Source organism: Rhineura floridana, chromosome 10 (assembly GCF_030035675.1).
Source record: "Rhineura floridana isolate rRhiFlo1 chromosome 10, rRhiFlo1.hap2, whole genome shotgun sequence".
Classification (NCBI taxonomy): Eukaryota; Metazoa; Chordata; class Lepidosauria; order Squamata; family Rhineuridae; genus Rhineura; species Rhineura floridana.
Window position 1 is genome coordinate 20,674,046 of NC_084489.1, and position 25,500 is coordinate 20,699,545.

Sequence of the window (25,500 nt, forward strand, 5' to 3'; positions counted from 1 at the left end):
ATAAAAATTATTGTTCATCTACACCATATCTTAAAGCAAAAGTGGAATAATTCTAAGCACACTTTCTGGGAAATAAGACTGATTCATCTCTATAGCCTGGTTCATGTGTCACATTAAGCCAGGCCACGGCTTAGCATCAATGCCCAAGTATGCAGACTCCAGGGAGTAGATGGTGGCCACTTTGCTCCTCCTCAGTCATTCTGCTACTGTGCTGAGCTGTGCTTAGCATGTTATTCACACCTGAGGTCACGATTTAGCTCTCTCCAGACAAACCTTGAGCTATTACCAAGGTTTGTCTTCTGTTTTACAGCTTGTGGATTGTCCACTCCCAGGGGTGTGAGCATTCTCACATGTATGCACTAAGCCATGATTTGGCTTAATGTGATGTGTCTGCTTAAACATGGAAAGGTTCCTTACACTGAGTCAGGCCATTGGTCCACCTAGCTCAGTACTGTGTATACTGACTGGCAGTGGATTTCCAAGGTTTTAGACAGAGGCCCCTACCAACCCTATCTGGAGATTCTGAGGATTGAACCAAGGATCTGCATGCAAAGCAGATGTTCTGCCACTGAGCTGAGGCCCTTTCCCTTAACATTTTAAATAAAATATTCCATTCACAAGGTTTTTTGTACGATTGTTATGTATAAACCCAATTTTTACCTTTTTCTGAAATTAAAGTATTCTTCCATTTTTACTGTTGACATCATTTGTTGCATGTATTAAAAACATCTAAAAAATGGACACTACTCTGCAAAAACATACGGCATAATAGATTCGTTATTAGCCTTTCAAGTGCTGCAGGCCTCTATACTGTGTTGTTTTTTGCTACAGACTAACATGGCTGCCTCAATGGAACTTGCATGGTTTTAATAATTCTTCAGATTGGGGAAAGACAACCCAAGGCACAACAGTCCATCTTGTCTCACATGCCCACCTTCCAAGTTTTTCAGAGTGTGGGCACCCGACCTTGGCAAGCCAAGGTGTTTGGTTTATATGTGCATCATGGCCAGCTGTTGGCAATCACTGCTTCAGATGGTTGTCAAGAATAGCTAACTTTGGTCAAGCTGAAATGGGTCAGCCAGAGAGAATTCTGGGTGCCTATGATTCCATAGGACTCCCTACTGGGGAAGATCTGCAGCTCTGTGTCATTTTGCGACCTTGCAAGGGGATGCAACTAATCCCTAGCTGTTATCCCGTATCAGCTTCCTGGGATTAAAAATCAGGAAGAGGGGGTGTTGTAGATCAGGACCCCTGGGTGATGCTGTCTAGCTCCCTTGTCTTCAAAGACTTCAAAGGAGTAGATCCCCTGCAGGGGCAGGATATGGCTGTTTGCTTTCCCCCCTCCTTGTTGATGGTTAAACCCCATAAAAAAGGAAGGATAATCTTCCAAGTTCAGTTCCCTATTTTCCATCTACCGGGACTCGCTGAAATGTGACAGAGAAAGCCTTTCGGGCTTTACTCTGCAGTAAGTATAGGATCTTAGCTTAGATAAGACTTTTCTTGTATTCCTTTGTCTGTATTGAACCTCTCCCCCTTTGTCATGCCAGTGTACCTGATGTAACCCGTCTGAGGGTGTTTAGCTTGAAGGAAACAAGCCGCTGCTCTCTATTGTAAATACCAACTCATTCACTCTTAAATAGATTATCTTTGTATAAATGGTGTGTATTGGATTGGAACTAAGGATTCTAAATCTAGTCCTTGGTCGCTGGACGTTACCTATTACATTTTATTAATTAGGGTTAATCCCTTGGAATTCACATTGGCCTCTGAGGCCCCTTCCATCACAGAAAGGAACCGGGAAGAAGGGTGGTGGCGGCACTACTAGGAATAATTACTTCTGAAGGAGAGAGAGTTTTGCCTGAGAAGCAGAGACCCAGAAAAGTGGGACTGTTCTCAGAAGCAAAGGACCCCCCTTGGAGAACTAAGGACCAGGAACCCCAGGGGGACAAGTCTTTGACAATGGTAAAGGTATTTTTGTCCCTACTTATATACATTTTCTCACTTTCATTTTTTAGGTGACATGGTATTAGCGGCCTCTAGGTAAGTATCTATTAAAACGTGGGTATGAATTAAATATCTGATTAGGTGACTTTGTTGCCCCATCAAGAGGTTTACAATCTGATCCTAACTGACTATTCCAAAATAAGTAAGAGAAAGGTGTGAGAGGTTGCCTTTCAACCTATAACAAAATCAGATGAATCAATCTCACTGTGGCAGAAGTCAGAGATTTAGAAGACTGGACACCTGTTAGCATATCATTTGGGGTATATGTTAAAAAATAACATTTCCATAACAATTACATGTACAGTGTAACTTAAGAGAAATACGTTTACCTACCTGTGACTGGATACTACGTCAAAAATACTAAGCAAAAATAGAACAACTTTATAAACATGTGATAGTTCTTTACTAGAATACTGATGTAGCTGTTGCTTGCTTGCAGTGCTGAAGGTGATGCTATCAAGGTCTATGTGAGGGTGCGTCCTCCTTCAGAAGAAGGAACTGTGCTTGCTAACGGGGACAACGGCTTATGTTTATCTGTTCTTTCATCAAACACTATCCGTCTGCATTCAAAGCCTGAACCTAAGATCTTTACCTTTGATCATGTGGCAGATGTGAACACAACCCAGGTAATTTACCAGAGATGCCAATAGGAAAATTTTTAGTCTTTAAAGTATTTGTACTTAATTTTTTAAAATATTAAGAACAGGTACAGTTTCTTCTTTGACCATGCTCTCCTCATTTGTATTAGAAAATAATTTACATTGCACTGTCCACATTGAACTTAAATTCTCGGCAGTCATCTCTCTGTAAAAGCTGAGATTGGTGCTGAAATTCAACATCGTCTGAGCTCTGTGAGTGCCGCATTCTCCCAAATGAAGCGTAGAGTGTTCGAGGATTGGGATATTCGCAGGGAGACCAAAATGCTTATTTCCAAGCCATTGTACTACCGACCTTACTGTATGCCTGTGAAACATGGACCATCTATAAACGCAACTCCCAACTTCTTGAAAGATTCCACCAACGCTGTTTCCGGAAAATTCTGCAAATTTCTTGGGAAGACAGACGGACTAATGTTAGCATTTTGGAAAAAGCAAAGACTACCAGTGTTGAAACAATGATCCTTCAACATCAACTTCGCTGGACCCGCCATGTTATTTGAATGCCTAATCACCATCTTCCAAAGCAACTACTTTACTCCCAACTTAAAGATGGAAAATGGAACGTTGGTGGACAGCAAAAGAGGTTTAAAGATGTTCTTAAAGTGAATCTAAACAAATGTAACATGAACATCAACAACTGGGAAGTCTTGGCCCATGAACGTCCCAAATGGAGGTCGGCTGTTATCAAAGGTGCTGTGGACTTTGAAGAAGCACGAATATAGGGCGAACAGGACAAACGAGCTAAGCGGAAGGCACGTCAAACAAATCCTCATCGCTTCCATCTGGAAATCTATGTCCTCATTGTGGGAGGCTGTGTGGGTCCAGAATTGGCTCCACAGTCATTTACGGACCCACTGTTAAAGACCTTATCTTGGAAGGCAATCTTACTTGGCCACGAGTGATCGCCAGTGAATGCATGAATCTCACAAGCCTGTAAAACTGCTACCAGACTGCAGTCCTATGTACATGTACCTGGGAGTACGTCCCATTGAACTTAATAGGACTGACTTCTGAATAGATGTGCATAAATTTGTGCTGTTGGGGTCAGATGATAAGAGAGAAGGGGAGTGGCAGGAAACCTGATTTTTTTTAAAAATTGAGTTTTATATAGGCAGAATCAAGTACACATTCCTGAGTTTATCTAAAGTACTTCTGGCTGCCCTCAACCTGGCTATAAAGCAGGGGTGGGGAATTTCTAGCCTGTGGACCAACTGCAGGCCACCCAAACCTCCCTTTTTGGCTCCCCAGGTGTGAGGGTGGATCAGGCAGGGCTTCAAATATAAAGTCGGAGCTTAAAGTGGCCCCCCGATTGCTCCTTTGCCATAACAAAGCCCACTCCCAACCTCCCATCAGCTGATGGGTGGTAGAAGCACACCTTGAAAGAGGGGGAAGTGGTTTCTATTCAATAGAAACCACTTCTCCCTCCCAGTGCGCTTTCCCAGCAGCAGCGGAGAAATAATTCTCTGCTTCCTTCTCCCCGTGCTCCCACTGCCGCCGCTGCCATCACTAAAGTAAGCGACGGAAGATAGCCTGCATTTTAAAATGTAGGCTTACTTCTCTCACCGCAGTGGTGACAGTGGCAGCAGCAGGATGAAGGAAAGAATTCTTTCTCCCCTTGGTTCCACCCCTCCCTCTGCCACCACAGCTGGGATAAGTGGGAGAAGAAAGCTGGCATTTTCTTCCTTGCAGGGGTTGGTGGACCCAAAAGGAAGAATTATTTTTCCCCTTTGACTCCCCCTTCCTGCGCCTGCTGGGAAATTAGCAAAGACCGCCTGCATATTATATTCCAGGCTTCCTTCTTCATTTTCCATCAGTGGCAGTGGGCACTTGGGAACCCCCACAAGGCGTTTTGACAGGTGGGCAGGACAAACCACCTGTGAATCATGTGAGATCATAAAGATGTTGTGTGATTGACAAGTGAACGGTCCCCAAAACCTGTCAAATTTGGCCTGCGAGGCTGGTCCTGATAAGGATCTGGACTGTGGAATCAAAAAGGTTCCCTGCCCCTGTTATAAAGCTACTGTACACTTCTGATGTGACATTATATTCTTGGTATGTGATGTGCAGCTTTCTAAATTTAATAAATAAAGATATTGAAAACATTGCATACATTTTATTTGCTGATCCAGTCCATCTGTGCATATAGTAGCATAGGTGGAACTTCACCCCTCAAACCCACCAGGTATACAGCTGTGTGCCCACTTTCCCCATTGCAGCTTGTGGGTGTCTTTCTTTTCTGGAGGCAGGGTACAATCCCCATTCTGACATCACAGCCACAGCTAATGGTACATCTCATTTCACATCTTTGCATTATTTTTCCCAGTAAAGTTTATAGAAGTGGTGACAAGATAGAGCCTTGCAGTATTCTGCAAGAAAATCCACATGAATATGATGTATCATTGTTCTTGCCACCTCCAAAGTAAAATAACTAAAAAAAAAATCTAAGCCATTCGAAAAAGAGTGCCCTACTTTCAAACAGCATCCTTCAGATGCCTGACTAGTATTTAATGGTCTACCATACAAAGTATTCCCCCTTTAGGATGCACATCTTAATGTGGTGAGGGGGTTTGAGAGTGTTGAAGAAGCTGAGAGCAATGCCGTCAGGAGTCTAGGAAACCAAGAGGCTAGACTCCTAGCAGGGGCACCCATGGCGGAATGGTCAAAGCTGAGACACCAGACTAAGATGCATCCAAACTCAGAGGAAGGCAATGGTAAATCACCTCTGAATACCTCTTACCACGAAAACCCTATGAACAGAGTATCCAAAATGCAACACGAGATAGTGCTGGAAGATGAGACCCCCAGGTCAGAAGGTACTCAATGAGCTACTGGGGAAGAACAAATGACAAGTACGAGTAGCGCTGTGACTAATGACGCAGCTGGGTCAAAGCTGAAAGGAAGCCCAGAGGCTGATGCGCACAGATGCGAAAGCAGAGTCCGGAGTTGTACGACGCACACAATAGGAACATGGAATGTGAGAAGCATGAACCAGGGAAAGTTAGAAATTGTCAAGGGACATTTTCAATCAGGCAACTACAAAATATTTTATGCAGGAAATGAGAAATCAAGAAGAAACGGGGTTGCTTTAATAGTGAGAAGTGATGTAGCAAAAGCAATTAGGAGCTATAACGCAAGGTCTTAGCGAGTGATATCAAAGAGATTAAACAGGAAATCTATTAACATAACCATCATCCAAGTCTACGCTCCAACATCAAATGCAGAAGAAGAAGAAGAATTGGAGAGATTTTACGCAGAAGTACAGGAGGAAATTGATCACACACCAAAACAAGATATAATGATAATCATGGGGGACTGGAATGCAAAAGTAGGGAACAGAGAAGAACTAGGAATTGTGGGGAAATAGGTCTTAGGTGACAGAAATGAAGCAGGAGAAAGACTTAATGAATTCTGTGACGCCAATGATTTGTTTCTTGCCAATACATTTTTTGAGCAACCAAAAAGACTACTGTGCACATGGACATCACCAGATGGTCAATATAGGAATCAAATTGATTATATAATTGGAAACAGAAGATGGAGAAGTTCCATACTTTCTGCAAAAACAAGACCAGGAGCAGACTGTGGTACAGATCATGAACTGATTGTATCGAAAATCAGAGTAAAGCTAAAGAAGAACAACAAAGTACTCATAATGCCAAAATACAATTTCAATAACATCCCAGAAGAATATAAAGATCAAATAAAGAACAGGTTTCAGGCTTTAAACTTAGTTGACAGAGAACCAGAAGAACTATGGACTGAAGTCAGGAACATTATCAGGGAAGAATGCAAAAAGACAATACCTCTTGTTAAAAAGAGAGAAAGACCTCAATGGATGACTGAAGAAACCCTTAAAATTGTTAAAGAGAGAAGCAAAAGGAGATAGAAACACGGTCAGAACCCTAAATGCAACGATACAACGACTAGTACGTAGGGACAAAGAAAACTATTACAATAGATATTGTATAGAAATAGAAAAGGACAACAAAATGGGAAGAACAAGAGCCCTATTCCAAAAGATTAGAGAAACAAAAGGGAAATTTAAACCAAGAGTAGGGAAGTTGAATAATCAACAGGGGAACACACTGACCGAGATGAAATAAAAGGAAGATGGAAGCAATACACTGAAAAACTCTATAAAAGAGATGTCAGGATGACAGATTCATTCATGGAGGAACCATATGATGAAGAACCAGAAATTTTAGAATGTGAGGTGAAAGCTGCTCTTAAAATTCTTGGAAGAAACAAATCACCAGGAATAGACAGCATACCAATAGAGTTGCTACAAGCTACTGAGACTGAATCTGTCCAAATTTTGACAAAAATTTGTCAAGAAATATGGAAAACTAAACAACGGCCCACAGACTGGAAGCGTTCAATATATATCCCAATTCCAAAGAAAGGGGATCCCAGAGAATGCAGTAATTACCGAACTATTGCCTTAATATCCCATGCAAGTAAAGTAATGCTCAAGATTCTACAACAAAGGCTCTTACCATATATGGAGCGAGAAATGCCAGACGTCCAAGCTGGATTTAGAAAGGGAAGAGGCACCAGAGATCATATCACAAACATACGTTGGATAATGGAACGGAGCAAAGAATTTCAGAAGAAAATCACCCTGTGTTTTATAGACTACAGCAAAGCCTTTGACTGTGTAGATCATGAAAAACTATGGAATGCTTTAAAAGAAATGGGGGTGCCACAGCATCTGATTATCCTGATGCGCAACCTGTACTCTGGACAAGAGGCTACTGTCAGGACCAGAGCTTGGAAAAGTTACTTTTTTGAACTACAACTCCCATCAGCCCAATCCAGTGACCATGCTGGCTGGGGCTGATGGGAGTTGTAGTTCAAAAAAGTAACTTTTCCAAGCTCTGGTCAGGACAGAATATGGAGAAACCGATTGGTTCCCCATCGGAAAGGGTGTGAGACAGGGTTGTATTTTATCACCCTATTTGTTTAATCTGTACGCAGAACATATACGGAAAGCGGGATTGGACCAAGATGAAGGAGGTGTGACAATTGGAGGGAGAAACATCAATAATTTAAGATATGCAGACAATACCATACTCTTAGCAGAAACCAGTAATGATTTGAAACGAATGCTGATGAAAGTTAAAGAGGAAAGCACAAAAGCAGGACTACAGCTGAACGTCAAGAAGACTAAAGTAATGACAACAGAAGATTTGTGTAACTTTACAGTTGACAATGAGGACATTGAACTTGTCAAGGATTATCAATACCTCAGCACAATCATTAACCAAAATGGAGACAATAGTCAAGAAATCAGAAGAAGGCTAAGACTGGGTAGGGCAGCTGTGAGAGAAGGTCCTCAAATGCAAAGATGTATCACTGAACACCAAAGTCAGGATCATTCAGAACATGGTATTCCCGATCTCTATGTATGGATGTGAAAGTTGGACAGTGAAAAAAGTGGATAAGAGAAAAATCAACTCATTTGAAATGTGGTGCTGGAGGAAAGCTTTGCGCATACCATGGACTGCGAAAAAGACAAATAATTGGGTGTTAGAACAAATTAAACCAGAACTGTCACTAGAAGCTAAAATGATGAAACTGAGGTTATCATACTTTGGACACATCATGGGAAGACATGATTCACTAGAAAAGACAATAATGCTGGGAAATACAGAAGGGAGTAGAAAAAGAGGAAGGCCAAACAAGAGATGGATTGATTCCATAAAGGAAGCCACAGACCTGAACTTACAAGATCTGAACAGGGTGGTTCATGACAGATGCTGTTGGAGGTCACTGATTCATAGGGTCGCCATAAGTTGTAATTGACTTGAAGGCACATAACAACAACAATATAAAGTATTGCTGCAGGTTATAGTATAAAATAGAGGTGAATCCTAGTCAGTTTCTAGATGATAACTGTCACTAACCCTGCCTTGCTCTTGAAGAAAAAAAGGATAGTAAAAGCTCTACATCATCTAGGAATGCTTGAGCAGCCATTTCCCTATTCCTTTTTAACGGTTAGACCTAAGCTGAACATTTGCTTTATTGCTGCTATCCGATGTGGACTTCAGCATTGAAGCAGCCTTCTTCAGGGGAATAGGGCAGGCACCCTCTTACGGAGTGAGGCATTAGTAATGTCAGCCAATGAAGGCATTACACAATCCTTACTTACCTGCTCTAGTAGTTGTTCAACCCATCAAAATATATAACTATAGCTGGTAAGACTAATGCTATGGATTTACTATTATACAGTCTTTTTACCACTTTAATAATAACGGTACAGAAGTGTCTAAAATAGCTAGGAATTGTACAGAGAAGTTTAAGATAGTCCTTCCTCATGGGCTTGAAATATTTTTAAAAATGGTGAGAAGAAAAGGGAGAAGAGAAAAAGACTGAAGTCAGGAAACAGAGTTGCTAACTGAAGATTGAAAAGCAAGGTTATTTGAGTGGTCAGTATTAAGATTTATGACACCTTGACAGCTTCTGTTTCAGTAATAGCAATATTCACTAGGTACGTTCTCATAATGGCTCCAACTTATTACTTGCAAACTACTACCTGGAAGCGAGTCTCATTGATTTCATTATTTTGTGCATGATAATGGTTCTTTAATATCAGTGGAATGGCTCATGTTTAATGAAAAGCATTCCTTAATGTCAGGATAAGTACATTGTTTAATGAATAGAGCACAGTTTGTGATAATATGTGAATTCTATGAAGTCAAGCTATCTTTATCAATATAAAATATTAACACCTAATTCTGGTCTTTTCCGCCCAGGAATCCGTGTTCTCAAGTGTGGCCAAAAATATAGTAGAATCATGCATGAACGGTTACAATGGAACAATTTTTGCATAGTAAGCATTTAACCTTTTCTATTTTATGTAAATTTTAAAATATCTAATTTGAATGATTATATTAACTGCGCTGTTTGAGAAATTACCTCATAGGAGACTGCTTTATACCAGGTCAGACCGCCAGTTCAAGAGAGTGCTAATTTTAAAGCATAAACTCATCTAGCCGAACGTTGTGTACTCTTGATTGGCATTTGCTGTGCAGGGTTTCAGGGCCGGTGTCTTCCTCATTGCCTGTTACCTGATTCTTTTCAACTTGAGGTGCCAGGAACTGAACCTAGAAATGCCTGCATGTAAAGCATATGTTGTGTCACTGAATATGGCCCATCTCCATTTAAGCCTCTTTATGGAACAGAATTAACCTGGTGAAAAAGAACTCATTAGTAAGTTTTGATTATTGAGGAATAACTTTGTGTGTGTGTGCTTTCTTTTTTTTAGTGGGCAGACTGGTTCAGGGAAAACATTTACTATGATGGGTAAGTATGTGATTACACACACACACATACACATTGATTTGTGCTTTGTGCTTCCCTCTGTCCTATTTTAGCACTCCACCCCATGCCCGTTGTTCTGGGATTAGTGTAATATTAAATGAATTTTGTCATAGTATATATTCCAGCCACCTAAACCAATGAACTGCAGTTTTCCTGCCTGTAATCTGTTCTCTGGTAGAGAGAGCAGTACACTGCCCCCTTTACCAAGGGGAGAGGTAAAAAAGAGACCGCTGCCTTGGAAGGTATTGGATCAGCATGATCTTGTATCTCTTTTAACAATGACCACCTTTTAAAGGAGGCTTCCCTTTGATTTCAGAAGGACTGCATACTACTAATAGTGTAAATCAACTTATTTTTGTGTTAGTGTAATTTTTTGCAAGCTTTTTTTAGACTTTTATTCAGACTTTCTTTTTTTTTAGGGCCTCCTGACTCTGATAACTTTACTCATAATCTGAGAGGAGTAATACCACGAAGCTTTGAATATCTGTTTTTTCTAATTGAACGTGAAAAAGAGAAGGTAAATCCTTTTATAATGAATGTCATGGAAGAAGTTCTTGATGGTTCATTTTAATTCACAGCAATGTCATGCCGCTATTTGATACTGTTGTTAGTTGGGAAGAAATAACCATATTTGGAATGATTAAATAGTTTAGAATCTGCTGTTTCACAGAGACAAGCAGCTGCTTGCATGTAGTGTGTAGCAGTTGGCTCCTAATGAACAAATGAAATGGTGAACAAATGAAATGGTAAACTTCAGCATCTGTACCTTAGTCACCTCTCCCATCCATCTGTCCTGTTTAAAGCATAAGTTTCTCTGTGCTTCAGTTTCCAACCAAATATTGTGTTGTGCCATGTTGGCTGTGCTTGTTGTTCGCTGTCTCTCTTCCAAATTGAGAGAGATAGCTGTTCGTGCTGAGCTACTAAGTGCCTCGCTTTGATTACAGTCTGTTGGCTCTTAGAAGGCAAAAAAGGATACAGAGCTGTGTTCAAAGTAAATATAGCACTGTACTATTTTTTTCCTGGTTGCAAACCAAAGAGCTGGGCAATCCATGTTTTTAGTCCCAGCTTTCAATAGCTAGAACAGATGCCATGGATGACATAGTAGAAGGATATGAACAGGACCAAAAGTAGTGTGGAGAGGCAGGAAGCAGATGGGTAAACTATTTCTTGCAGGGCTTGCTGTTAGTACAGCAAAGGCTTCAAATATATAAAGTGAAAGTAGGAGTGGACTTCTGGGTGGTAAAATGTGTCTCTTTATTAATCTTAAGAGATCAATAAAATATGTCTTCATGTTGGCTATAAATAACATTGTAACATTAGAAACTGGATAAAATTAAAATAGCATTTTCTGTAACTGAAATGTTAATGTTTCTTATAGGCTGGTACTGGAAAGAGTTTTCTCTGCAAATGTTCATTTATTGAAATCTACAATGAACAGATATTTGATCTGCTGGATTCTGCTTCAGCTGGACTCTTCCTCAGAGAGCATATCACAAAAGGAGTATTTGTTGTTGGCGCAGTGGAGCAAGTGTTGACTTCAGCTGTTGAAGCATATCAAGTATGCTGTGTTTTGATATGTAGAGGTAGACATTCTTCTATGTTGTAATTGAGGCAGCACTCACTTGAAGCGGCGGTACTATTTGAAAAGCGTTACAGACAGAGCTGTGGAGTCGGAGTCTTGGGTGGAGTCGGTAGAAATGTACCGACTGACTCCGGCTTCAAAATAAATTTTGATTGACAATTTAAAAAAATATATAAATTCAAAATGTCAAAGAAGCTTCCCATGAAGTCAGCTGTAGTTGAGCATTTCACCATAACTCAAGATGGAAAACATCTTGTGTGTCAGTGTATGACACAGGACCCAGATGAAGACAAATGCTGTGATGCCAAGATCAGCACATATTCAGGCAGCGATAAAAATGCTCCTATGAGAGCTTCCAATTTAAAAAGACATTTACAGCCCTTTCCAGGGCTATGGAGTTGGAAGCAATTTTGGGTGGAGTCGGAGTCGGACAGTAGAAAAATAGAGGAGTTGGAGTCGAAGGTTTGGCGTACCAACTCCACAGCCTTGGTTACAGAGGAGTTGTAATTTGATGATGTTCCTATGGGACGTAACAAGTCCAGTATGTATATTCAGAACACTTCTATGTACACCAGGGTTCGAATCCTCACATAGCCATGAAGCTCACTGGGTGACCTTGGGCCAGTCTCTGCCTCTCAGCCTCAGAGGAAGGCACTGGTAAACCACCTCGGAACACTGTTTACCATGAAAACCCTATTCATTGGGTCACCAGAAGTCGAAATCAACTTGAAGGCAGTCCATTTCCATTCTATGTACACCTAAGTTGGTTTGCTGGTTTCCTTTTTGAGAGACAGCCTTTCATGCCTTATGCAATACTGCTGCAGGGAGTCCCTTGAGCTGTGGTGTGGCTTTTGGTGTGCAAGTGTGTCTGTTGCTAGAGGGGGAGGGTGACAAGTCCCATGTATGCATTATGTATCACATGTGGCCTTTTGCAGCCTGGGCAAAAATGTCCAGAGTTAGGTAGGAAGTCAAGCTGAGGGAATGAGTGTTTGTTGCAGAACTTAAATAGTCTAACACAGAGGAGGCTAAAGGACAAATGGCATAAAATAAGCTCCCTATATATAAGGAGTTTATGTTCTTCTCATTTTAAGTTGCTTTTAGATGCAGAAATTAAATCTGAACATGTATAAGAGAATTTTTTTAAAGGGGACTTGGGAAGCCATGTTCTACCTTGCTTTTGGACTTGGATGTGGAAAACATGCATCATTAAATATTTTATCCATTGCCTAAAAGTAAAATGCTGCTTTCTCATTTCTTTGCTAATCAGGTTTAGAATTCAAGAGTTTGAGATTACTTGTTAACACATTTAAGATTAGCAGTATAATCCCAATTCTGATTTTAAGATATAGTCAATTTAAGATGCAGTTAGTTGTAGAGTGTGTTCCATAATACACTGTGAATGCTACTTGTGTCTTTTTCTGACTAGGTATTAACAATGGGCTGGAGAAATCGTCGTGTAGCATCTACCTCAATGAATAGAGAGTCCTCCAGGTCACATGCGGTTTTCACTATTATAGTAGAATCAATGGAGAAGGCAAGTGATGTTATGAACATTCGAACATCTCAGCTGAATTTGGTGGATTTGGCTGGATCAGAAAGACAAAGAGATACTCATGCTGAGGGAGTTAGGTTAAAGGTCAGTGGCAAAACCCTGTGATTTCTATTCTGCTAAAAACAAAGACATAGTCTGTTCATTCACTTTTATTTTCTTGTTCTTTCTAGGAGGCAGGGAACATAAACCGATCATTAAGTTGCCTGGGCCAAGTGATCACTGCACTTGTTGATGTGGGCAATGGAAAACAGAGGCACATCTGCTACAGGGACTCCAGACTCACTTTTCTGCTACGGGTAATGTGTACCATTACCTTTTCAGATATTCCGTTGGAAAAGACAGAATTATTTTGACTTTGACATTATTCAAGCAGGGGTGTAGTCATCTAAGGTCTCGGGGAGGTTACCCCTTATTTTTTGAGGAGCAGGGTCCCTATGTGTCCAGCATCCTATGAGCCAATCAGCATAAGAAGGGAGCGCGTTAGAATCTTCTAACACGCTTCCTTGTCATTTCCTGCTGACTGGAGCAAATCAGAGTGAAAGCAGGTGAGTCAGCCACTGAGAAGACTCTTCTCGGTAGCTAACACTCTCTCCCTTCATACTTATGGCTCCTAGGGACATCTGTTGTTGTGGGAGAAGGCATTAACAAGGATCTCATTCTCAACCCAGGATGGGAGGGGGTGTGCCTGTAACTATCATGAGGGGATCCTGCAGTTCTGAATTTGCCACTAAGCTACTTATTTCAAGTTTCTTACTTGTGGTATGTTGTCCTAGAAAACCAATAGTTTGAGGCAATCTACATTTTTAACTGATTCCACACAGGTAAGAAATGCTTAAACTGATTTAATCTTATATGTTGTTGGTCACGCCATGGTGTTTTCTTCCACTTAAGAGTTGCCGGTTAATATGGCAAAACAGCTAGTTAAAGCTGGTTAGTTTCAGATAATCTATGTTACTAATGCTAAACTTCAAAGTTTGGTTTATTAAGCAATTCTATAAACAAGTTGTGTACAGGTGTGCACAGGCCAAGAATGCTTGCTTCGTACCTCCCTTCTTATAAGCTGACAAGTAAACCACAAAGCTGCTGTTATGTCTGAACCTGAGATCCAACAGCAAACCTATGTTTTAAGGTTGGCTAGCAAGCAACTGTGGTTTGTTAGGGTGAAAGAAGCCACAATTCCGGGTTTGGACATACCGCTAAGCTAGCTCCTTTATGGTTTCCTTACCTGCTTGCATGAAAGGAAGAGCAGAGAAGGAACACTTGGGTATGTGGTCATTGTAATATGTACTTACCTTGCTTTAAAACTACTGGTCACACTCCATAGAATGTCAAGTCCTTAAGCAACACACTAATTATGTACGCCGCCTAGAGTGGCCGTTAATTCGGCCAGATAGGCGGCCTAGAAATAAAATTGTATTATTATTATTATTATTATTACTAAAAAGTGGTTTAATTTGGTGGAGGGGGGTTCCCCCCAAAAAACCCAAGATTTGTAGAATAAGAAAGTGTATTTCTACTAGGGGTTTCACCCCTGCATGCTTTGTGTGCCAACCACTCCTTTCGCTAAACTTCCCTCGCCAACCCTCCCCCAGTGCCTCCAGGTGTTGGTGTGCCAGTTGGTCCTCTCATGCTCCTTTCCTTGCCTGTTCCTCTGCTGCCCCCATTTCTCTCCTCTGCTAGATCTCCCCTCCACCTGCTTTATTCCTGCTTCTCTCTGTTTTTCTCCTCTGCTAAACCTTCCCACCCCCTGCTTTACTCCTGCCTCTCTCTCCTGTCCTCAGGTGTGCGCCTTGCACCCTTTGCTCTTCCACCATGCCTGGCCTGGTTGCCACCATGGAATGCTGCCTATCTTCACACTGCAGTTCACAGGGCCACTTTTTTGTAGCCAAGAGAACTGTAGCATAATGCTTACAAAACAATTGTATTGTTAGAGATAATTACTAGAAGTGTGTGGCTTCAAAAGTAGTCTCAAAGTAATTTTCATGTCTTCTGGCAGGATTCACTTGGAGGTAATGCCAAAACTTGCATAATTGCAAACATTCATCCAGGTTCCAGATGTTTTGGTGAAACTTTGTCCACTCTCAATTTTGCTCAGAGGGCGAAGCTGATTAAAAACAAGGTATTTCATTGGGATAGAATAGTATTTTGACAACTCAGTCACCTTATTTCTCTTCAGAAATATACATAGTTGCAAGCAATTTATTTGCTTTGCTAAAGGTTCTCTTTGTGAAAAAGTTTGCTAAATTAAAACACTGTGAAAAGTTTTTTCAGTTACGTTGCCTAGTCATCTCTCAACTCTTCTGACACTAGATTCTTGCTATTTTTTAGCATTCTAGTCATAAAACTGAACAGATCCAGAAAAGGGATTGTATTCACAAACATTTAACAAATACCCAGAGTGCCATCCTGCCTCCTTAAATTACTGGAAATACTACCATTTGCTGCATTAGGTGGGTTGCACTCCCTAGATTTTGTGAGGTGGGTTTCACATTGTTAAGCTGTGAAATACGCATTTCAGTGATATTTACAGGAGATACAAACTCTAATGTTCTTTTAACTTGGACTTTTAGAACAGTATCAGACATTGTGGAACATGTGTCAAATTGAGGAACCTGTCTGAACTGTGCTTGTATGTACTCATAGCCAAGACATGAGCTTCCTGGCCTAAAACAACTCTGTGAACTAAATTACATATTTTTTTACATCTTTTTGAAGCTATTAAGAATGAGAAGAATTAGAACTGATAGACAGAGCTGTGTGCTCACTGTACAAACTCTGATTCTGTAAGCCGAATAAATTATTCATACGTATATAAATGTCTGCATATGTACTGCTGCTTCTCCTTCAAAGATCAAGTTTCAAACCTTCCTTGGTAGCAAAGGGAATGAGTGATGAAGAAAGAGAAATGGGGGAAGAGATGGTAATCATGAGTGGGGGCAGCATGTGGGAAAGTATAACCAGTAAAATTTCAGTCCTTACTTGAAGCCATCAGCTAAAAAAAAAGCTTTTCTGAAAGCAAAGAGAGCTGAGATCAGGAGAAGGCTAAATTCTGCACTAGATTTTGAAAATTCATGGAATTTAATGTGTGATGTTTAAAAGTTGAGAACAATAAACTCTAGTTGGTTTTAACGGTAGGAATTGAGTTGTCTGATCATCAGGGATGTGTGATTTCCTCCCCCCCCCCATTTAAAAATTCTATCTAAGGCTGTAATAAATGAAGACACACAAGGGAATGTGAGACAGTTGCAGTCCGAACTGAAGAAACTGAAAGAGCAGCTTGCTTTGCTTATTTCGGGACAATCTGTGCATGAAGTTTCTCCATCTGCAGGTAAAGCTTGTCTCTCCTTCATATGACTTTCAAAAGCAAAAACAGCTGACCTGACTTGTTAGGAAACTCATTTAGGATTATGCTGTGTGTCACTTGATGCTTAACTGACACATTCAGCAAGCTTTTGTATCTGAACAGATACATTTTTTAAAACAGAAAAATTTCAAACCTCTTTATACTGAATCTATTTTAAATGTTTTATATCTGACAATTATAATTATTAACAGAGCAATCCAACTCAGGGTAAGCCGGTGTAAGGTGTGCTGGAGCAAGAGAAGCCGGCATAAAGTTCTGCCACATCCAGTTGTTCAGGAACCTCTGGGTTGGCTGAACACCGGCTCAGCCAGGAGCTGCATGCAGGGACCAAAAAGTAAAAGCCTGCTCTCCCAAATACCCCTACTGGGGAGTAAGCCCTCTTCATTGATTTCTATCGTATTTATTTTCTTAGACCGACCTTTTCCCAGTGTAACTTTTGCCTGAACTGGGACCTGTAGGAGCGCTTCAAACAGGAGTTGGATGTGGCCTAAGTCCACTTAGCCTCTCCCCTCATACGGCCCCAGAACACCCCTTTTTGGGGACTTACGCTGGTCTCAGCTGAGCCGGCTGAGACGAGCTGAGGGACTTATGTTGGCATATCCTGGCCAAGCTGAAGATCCAGCTGGAGATCCGCTGCATCCAACTCCCCTCAAGCCGGCGTAAATGCAAGTTGGATTGCACTCTAAATTATAATGTGTACTTCAGCTACAATGTATAAAAATCAGCACCAAATATACCGAGTGACACACAGAATAAATAAATTTAAGAAAGCATTATCTAATATATATATTTTATATTATATTCTCTTTAAGCTACTATTGCACATGATGTAGGAAATACAGATTATATGAACCGTTTTCTTGACGCAATGCTGTTCTTAGAAAAATCTGAAAGTGAAAAAAAGGTAAGAATAGGAATAATATAGTATAGTGTTTGGAACGCTCCATAATAAAAATCTCTGTGCACTGGCACAATAATTTGTCTCCCTCTGGAGGCAAGAATAATGCTTTAAAAGCTATACTCTTTATTCACTAACAGGCAAAAAACCTTGCGGTTTAGGAACGTACCTATAGTCCACAGATATTTCTATCAAACTTTAAAAAGCAGGGAAATTGGGCAGCTATAGTGAATGCACCAGGGGAGCAGGAGACCTGACCTCCTCTCTGAGATATTGGACTGCCCTACAAATTTGTCAAAATGCAAACACAATTTGGGTTGGTCTTTCACAGTCCAATCCACTTGCTGTGTAGCTTGGAAGAATTTGGTAACATGTGCTGCCCAATTTCCCTGCTTTTTAAAGTTTGATAGAAATATCTGTGCACTATAGGTACGTTCTTAAACCGCAAGGTTTTTCGCCTATTAGTGAATTTCTCTGCTTTTTAATCTGGGAGGTAAGAAATGGGATCCTGTCCAAGTTTGCTGAGAATGGATTGATCATTTGCATGTTTATTGAGTTCAGTGGGATTTACTCCTGTGCAATCATGCTTGGGATAAGTAAAACTGACTGGGGGGGAGGAAGGGCTGGAGTGGACAGGAGAGGAGGAAGAGGAAGAGGGGAGGAAGGAGGGGAAAGGCATCATTTTCATGCTTATTGAGTTCAGTGGGATTTACTCCTATGCAATGGTTAGGATAGGTAAAACTGACCATGGAGGAGGGGGAAGGGGAAGGAGTGGATTGGAGATGGCAAAAGAAGGGGGAGGGGAGGGCAGGTTTGATCATTTGCATGCTTATAGAGTTCAATGGTATTCACTCCCATGCAATCATGCTTAAGATAGGTAAAACTGACCATGGGGAGGGGGAAGAGGAAAGGGAAGGAGGGGATTGGAAGGGGATGGAGATAGGGAGGGAGGGGCAAAGGAAGGGGGAGGAAAAGGGCAAGAGGGAGGGGATAGGAGGGAGGAGAAGGGAGGGTGGGTTTCAACATTTGCATACTTTTTGAGTTCAATGGGATTTATTTCTATGTAATCATGTTCGAAAATGGAAATGGACTGCCTTCAAGTCAATCCTGACTTATGGCAACCCTTTGAATAGGGTTTTCATGGTAAAGGGTATTCAGAGGTGGTTTTACCACTGCCTTCCTATGGGGCTGAGAGGCAGTGACTGGCCCAAGGTCAACCAGTGAGCTTCATGGCTGTGTGGGGATTCAAACCCTGGTCTCCTAGGTCGTAGTCCAACACTGACCTGGGGGAAAGGCAGGGTGGGTAGGAGGAGGGGGAGCGGAGGAGATTGGGTGAGTGTGCACTGGGCAGAGAGGAAGCCCCTTTCCTTTCCAAAAGGAAAACATTGTGAACAGTATCATTCTTTTTCAGTGTTTCCCCCACCTTTTTATTCTACAGCAGGCACATGTAACCTCCTACCCAAATTTAAACCAAAGCTGTCACTGGCCACATCCACACCAGGCCTTTATTAAGAGGGTTGTTAAGCAAGTGTTTCTTAGTTCAGGACTATAAGTTTTTTACGGTTTTCTTTTCAAATGAGCTTATGGGAAGCATGAGAGTGGCATGGGAGGGGGTATTTTCCCTGGATGCCAGTTCATCACGTGGGTAGTAGTCTGTCATCTGAGTCCAAGGACAGGAAATGTGCTGAAGTTTGCAGTCTGAGGGGGCGTCGCTGGCCTGCAGACCCCAGTTCATTTCCTGTCCTAGTCGAAGGCAGACGCATCAGAACTATTCTCCATGTGAGTTTTTTACCTAGGGTTAAATTCCTTGTTTTTTCTCCTCCTTATTCAGGGGCAAAGGGGATGGAGGTTTCTTCCCCTTCTTCTCTTGCCCCTTTTTAGCCATTTCTGTCCCTTTAAGTTGTAAGGGATTTTAAAAGTGTTTGGCGCGAACGGACGCCATTTTGCCGGGTTCCACTGAGGCTGCATGTTCAGGAAACCGACCCAGCTCTTGCCGGTCTACGCAAGGGGGGTGTCCAAATTCCCCTCCTTCCTCGTTCTAACCCCTCGGAGGGCCCCCTTCCTCTCCTCACTTTTTCTCCGCGGCCTTACCGGCTCCAGCGGTGACCTACCAGCCTTCGCTGCCTTGCTCTCTGCAACCCTACTGGGGCAGAGCAGCAGCGGCCCTTCTCGCCTGCAGTGGGGATCCTTGTTGCGGCAGCTGCCACAAGGGAGCCGCTGGCTGGCGGGATCCGACGCTCGTGGCGGCTGCAGCCGTCGCCAGGGAGCCACCAGCCGGCGGGATCCACACAGGTCACGGCTTTATCTTTTTTTCTTGCGGCTTTGGCTGCTCAGTAGCAACCCCAGTGATCAGCTGGCCAGTGGGTCCATTGCACCCCTGCCAGCACTCGGCAGGCCAGCGCAGCCCGCTCAGCCGCTTTTCTCCTAACCTTTTTTGCTGCGCTTTTCTCCGTCGCCTCCCGGTCTGCCAGCAAGCAGCCACCTGATGGGCGGCTACATCCGCCCTCCTCACGCCTTCAGCTGGCTGGCAGACCGCCGCAACCGCTTCCCATGTGTTCAATAGGGATGGAATAGGTCACTCAGTCCCTACAGCGCCCCCTCCTGGTCAAAAAATAAAAAAATAAAATGAAATAAATTAAAATAGAAATAAAAAATAAATATAAGTAATAATGAAAGGAAGTTAGATAAATCTAAATAGAATGGAACAACAAATTAAGTCATGTTTTTGTATAAGATAGCTCCACCGCATACCAATTACAGGTATTGAGCAGAGCAGTGCTTGTTTATATCTCGGAGCCTAAGCCCCAATCCACACCTGTTGCGGTATTGGGCAGAGCAAGCCTTTGACCAACAGTCAGGCTTTATGCTACCACCCCATACCAATCGTGGTACTGGGCAGAACAAGCCTGGGCCAGCATTCAGTCATTAAGCTACCACCCCATACCAATCGTGGTACTGGGCAGAGCAAGCCTGGGCCGGCATTCAGATGTTATGCTACCATCCCATACCAATCGCGGTACTGGGCAGAGCAAACCTCGTCCGGCACTCAAATGTTATGCTACCACCCCATACCATTCGTGGTACTGGGCAGAGCATGCCTCTGCCTTTTTTCACCCAGCCTTTTGTTAAGTGTCCATTCCAAACTCCAGGCTAACCTGCCTTCCCTTTCTTTCCCTTTCATGCCAACGGACAGGACAGGGACTCACCACAGTGGACAAGGGTCAGGCAGCCTCTCCATAGCTTCTCCTCATGGCCTCTAAGCAGGATGCGGCCGATCTGCCTGGCTCCTCGCTCACACAGTCAGCTCAACCTATTGCAAGCCCACCTCTTCCCCCGTTGGGTCAGAAGGCTGCCCAACCCCCTCTTGTTGCCAAGAAATCAAGGAAGACACGCCACAAGGGATTCACCAGTCAGCCCTCCCGCGGGGCTAGATACATGGGGCAGGAGAAGCAGGCACAGGTCCTCATGCCTGAGACAGCCCATAACCTCAGGGACCAGGGCCCCTCAGAGCCGGGGTCAGACAATGTGCCCAATGTAGAGCCCTCGGATGGCGAATCTAGTGGTCTCTCTCAGCAAACAGCTTGTTCAACACGCTCTTCAAGCCGTTCTGCTTCGAGCCGGGACCGGCCTTTGGATTTTCAGGAGGATTTCATGGAGAAGTTTTGGGAGGCCTTCTTTAATTCCCTTCCCAGTGGCTTCAACTCTCTTCAAGCTACAGTTTCTACCCCCCCCAAGTCGATCTCCTCTGAGGGGCGAAAGGCTAGGCGCAAGTCTCATCACATGTCAGAGCCTCTGCCTTATTCAGAGGAGGGAGGTGAGTTGTCTCCAAGCCCCTTTAACGCATTGAAAGGCAGGTTCCGAGGGAAGCAACCACAACCTCCCATCGGATCAGGAGCCCTCGGAGGCGGGTTGGAGTACCGACTCTGAGGAAGATAAGCCTAAGCCCCTTCCGCAGCGCCTCTTCCAGCTTGCTGACTACCTCCCGCTCCTGAGGAGAGTCAGGGCTACCTTGGGCATGGAAAAACCGGGGGTCGATAAGGCTGATTCTATGGGCATAGATCCGGAACGGTCCCCACCCTGTCTCGCAATGCCCATTCCGATCCGCAAGTGTGCCCTGGTGGAATGGAACAGTCCCTTGCAGTCCCGTAAGAGGAGGGCACTGGCTGACAAGCTATACGTCATTGATTTCATGGAGTTTCTTCAGATCCCGACAGTGGACAGTTCAGTGCTGGGCATTGTCTCTAGATCCATTCTCCCTAAAGGGGAGACACAGCTAAAGGACCCTACGGAGAGCCGGCTGGACTATGCCTTGAAGTGGGCTCACGAAGCCATTGCCATTTCCTTCAGGGCCTCTAACACCTCATCAGCCTTCACCAGGGCCTCCCTGGTCTGGCTGGTTGAGCTATTGGACAACCCTGAGCAGGACCCAGAGCGCACTAGGAAGATGCTGCTAAAACTTCATAGGGCAGCGTCCTTCATCGCAGATGCCACAATGGACTTCTCTCAATTCACGGCCAGATTCATGGCCGCCGACATCGTGGCACAGCGCACTGTCTGGCTCAAGCACTGGGAGGCAGACAACACAGCCAGGGCCAATCTTGCTACTAGGCCTTTCGCCGGAGGCAAGCTGTTCGGCGATGAGACACTCAAAGAGGTGCTCGTTGACCCCAAGGAAAAGAGGAAACCGTACATGGCGACTGCGAGGCATGAGGACAGACGTTTCCAAAGAAGATATGCCCCCTACAACTCCTTCCAGTCCTTTTGAGCGAATAGGCAATCCCCAAGAGGTAGAGACTTCAAACCCGCCTCCCGCTACTCATGAGCTAGACCTCACTACCACACCAAGCAGTGTCCAGCTCAGGGAGGCTGTTCAGACTACGCAGCCACCACCCCTAAGCGTGGCGGCCAGGCCCATTGTCACTGACGCCTTACACATCGGGGGCCATCTGCTACGCTTCGCCCCCGCCTGGGAGACCATCAGGGCAGACGCCTGGGTCCTTGACACAGTCACCAGAGGTTATTCGTTAGAATTCTCCCACCCACCACATCCCAGATACATTCCCTCCAGGCTTGAGGGCCCTGCTCCCCCATCAGGCAAGTATTGCAAGATGCTGGCACAAAAGGATTCCTCTGTCCAGGGATCTCCGAAGGTTCTTCCAATGGTGGACAAGGCAGGACAACCTGCTAAGGGGTACCCCCTTCAGGGAGCCCCTCATGACCATAATTACAATGGATGACAGCCTGCTGGGTTGGAGAGCGCACTGCAACACAGCATACACCCAGGGCACCTGGTCAGAGGAGGAGACGAATCACAGCATCAACTGGCTACAACTCTGAGCAGCTGTGATTCGTCTCCTCCTCTGACCAGGTGCCCTGGGTGTAGGCTGTATTGAAGTGTGCTCCCCATCCCAGCAGGCTGGTGTCCATTGTAATTATGGTCCTGGGGGGTTCCCTGAAGGGGGTACCCCCTAGCAGGTTGGCCTGTCTTGTCCACCATTGGAAGGACCGTCGGAGTTCCCTGGACAGGGGAATCCGCTTGTGCCGGCATCTTGCAATGCTCGTTTGATGGGGGAGCAGGGCCCACTGCAGGTGACGTGTGTGGTAGCGCGCCCACAGAACTATCTGAATGGTTGAGATAAAGAGCCCCAGGGCCCTGGCCAGGCTCATGATGTCCGCCAACCTGCTACATAGGAGAGAGGAAGCCATCTCCCTGATTGTTTGTACTCTTTGAGGGGAGAGATGAAGGAGGCTGCGATCTGTGTCTATCAGAGCCCCCAGGTGCTGCAGCTGTCGAGATGGGGCTAGGTGACTCTTCTCGTAGTTGACTAGGAAACCCAGACTGTTGAGAAGAGTCAGGGTAAGATGGACTTGGTCCCGAGTGCGCTGCAATGTGCTTGCCCTCAAAAGCAGATCGTCGAGGTATGGGTAGATGTGAACTCCCTGTAGCCGGAGATGGGCCACTGCAGCTGCCATGATCTTTGTGAACACCCTCGGAGCTGACGAGAGGCCGAAGGGCAGGGCCCTGTATTGAAAGTGACGATGCCCGAGCGAGAACCTCAGAAACTTTCTGTGCCCAGGAAGGATCGGTATGTGGAGATATGCCTCCTTCAAGGCTATGGACACCAGATAATCGCCCTCCTGCAGGGCCTCTTTGATGGAGGCTAGGGATTCCATCTTGAACCTGCAATACTTCACCGACCTGTTTAGGTGCTTGAGGCGCTGAGAGAAATCTGCAGAGCGGCAAATTGGTCTTCTCCTTCTACCTTCATTAGACACTATAAGATAGACCGTTGCACCTCGGCCGAGGCCTCCTTCGGGAAACGGGTCCTGCAGCAAGTGATCTCTACAGATTAGTGGGCTCGCCCCACCCACCCAGATGGGATGGCTTTGGTATGTCCCACGTGATGGACTGGTATCCAAGGAAAATGAACCGTTGGTTCTCACCTGAAAGGTGATTTTACTGGATGCCAGTCCATCACGGCCCGCCTGGTTCGGTCCATCGGGGCTCGACCACTATTTCTAGCTTAGAGTCAAGCTGCTGCCAGTGCATGCGAAGGTTCTGATAGAGGGAAAGTGAGGATTGACCTCCTAGGCCAATCATTTGTCCCCTTGTAAATATATTGGACACATTTAGTCTAGGTTAGCACCGTAGCCTTTTTTCTATTAGCTATGTTAGGACGTCACTGGCCGCAGCATTGTTACCCTTCTCTGGATTCGTGCCAGGGCTGCACATAGGCTATTCCAGTGGTACGTCTTGGTGGACGGTGTCCAAAAATGAACTGGGGTCTGCAGGCCAGCGACGCCCCATCAGACTGCAAACTTCAGTGCATTTCCTGTCCTTGAACTCAGATGACAGACTACTACCCACATGATGGACTGGCATCCAGTAAAATCACCTTTCAGGTGAGAACCAACGGTTCATTTTCATTTTACATTGCGGAATGTGAAAAATCCATGCTGGCTATAATATACAGCCACTCGTGGCTGTATAATTTAGCAGGGCTATATTTTCCCCCTAAAATTAGCTGAACACAAATGCTGAGGAAACATGAATGGAATATTAACATAAGTTCGTACCTTTATTAAATTATTTCTGCTGATCATTTCCACAAGAGAGTTGGACATGGATACTTATATGTACAAGTCGCAATGCTATTGTTTCTTGCTCAATTTGGCTGCCTTTATTTTAAGATGCTGTTAGAAAAAGTTGCCCAACTAGAAGATCTCTGTGTCAAAAAGGAGAAGTTCATTCAGTCCAATAAAATGATAGTTAAATTCAGAGAGGATCACATAACTCGTCTGGAAAAACTACATAAAGAGGCCCGAGGCAGCTTTTTGCCCAAGGAACAAGAAGAATTCTTCAGGGAACTGAAGGAGGAGCTGAAGGCTCTCAGAGAACAGGTATCAGTCTTTGTTTAATGCATTCCTGCTAGATTGGGCCAGAGATCTATATAGTCCAGTATTCTGTGGCCAGCCAGATGCCAGAGTGTGCATAATTGGGTACTTTCTCTGCTCTTGTCCCTGTACAGCTGTTATTGAGAAGTATACATCTCTAAACGTGGTGGCTAGCTGTTGTGGCTAATAGCCCTTAAAAGATCTATAATCCCATCAGTTTGTTTTTTGGTCATTGTACACAGCTGAACAAAAAGAAATGCATTTTTTCATTATCCCTGTTGAACTTGGATGAAAAATGCATAAGTAAGATTGATCACTGTTTACAGTATCTCATTAAAATGTTCACTTAAGCACTCTTCTGTAACACGGATCTTAATTGCTCTTATGGATTTTGTATTCCTTTTGTGTTGTTATTACGTTGATTTTGTAGTTCTGTGTAATTTTGAAAACTATTATTGAAAATCAATAAAAATAAAAGTAATGTATATACTGACTTTAGTTAATAAGCTGATCCTGTCTGCCTGTGTATAAAGAGGTATATATACTTGTCATATGAAATACGACAAAAGCCTTTGAGAAACTTCATGTGAGCTATACTATAGAAATATGAGAGGTACATAAATCATTATTTAAACTAAGTCTCCATCCTGTGCATATGTGTAAATACGTACTTTTGATGTTCAATCCCTTTTGTGTGCTAGGAAAGTTTTTAAATACAGCCTA

The 25,500-nt window shown here is 43.7% G+C and overlaps 1 protein-coding gene across 4 annotated transcripts in view; it reads left to right on the forward strand.

The window, feature by feature from the left end:
• The window catches only part of KIF15 (kinesin family member 15), an 81,038-nt gene that overhangs the window by 1,989 nt on the left and 53,549 nt on the right, over window positions 1-25,500 (forward strand). For all 4 annotated transcript variants that reach the window (XM_061586529.1, XM_061586527.1, XM_061586528.1 and 1 more), the window contains exons 2-13: window positions 2,016-2,040; window positions 2,444-2,630; window positions 9,419-9,495; window positions 9,931-9,968; window positions 10,406-10,503; window positions 11,365-11,544; window positions 12,995-13,204; window positions 13,291-13,416; window positions 15,117-15,239; window positions 16,325-16,448; window positions 17,297-17,388; window positions 24,574-24,783. In XM_061586529.1, coding sequence (XP_061442513.1) covers window positions 2,021-2,040; window positions 2,444-2,630; window positions 9,419-9,495; window positions 9,931-9,968; window positions 10,406-10,503; window positions 11,365-11,544; window positions 12,995-13,204; window positions 13,291-13,416; window positions 15,117-15,239; window positions 16,325-16,448; window positions 17,297-17,388; window positions 24,574-24,783 — 1,485 coding nt within the window. In that variant the 5' untranslated portion in view covers window positions 2,016-2,020. The remainder of the gene's footprint in view (window positions 1-2,015; window positions 2,041-2,443; window positions 2,631-9,418; window positions 9,496-9,930; window positions 9,969-10,405; window positions 10,504-11,364; window positions 11,545-12,994; window positions 13,205-13,290; window positions 13,417-15,116; window positions 15,240-16,324; window positions 16,449-17,296; window positions 17,389-24,573; window positions 24,784-25,500) is intronic.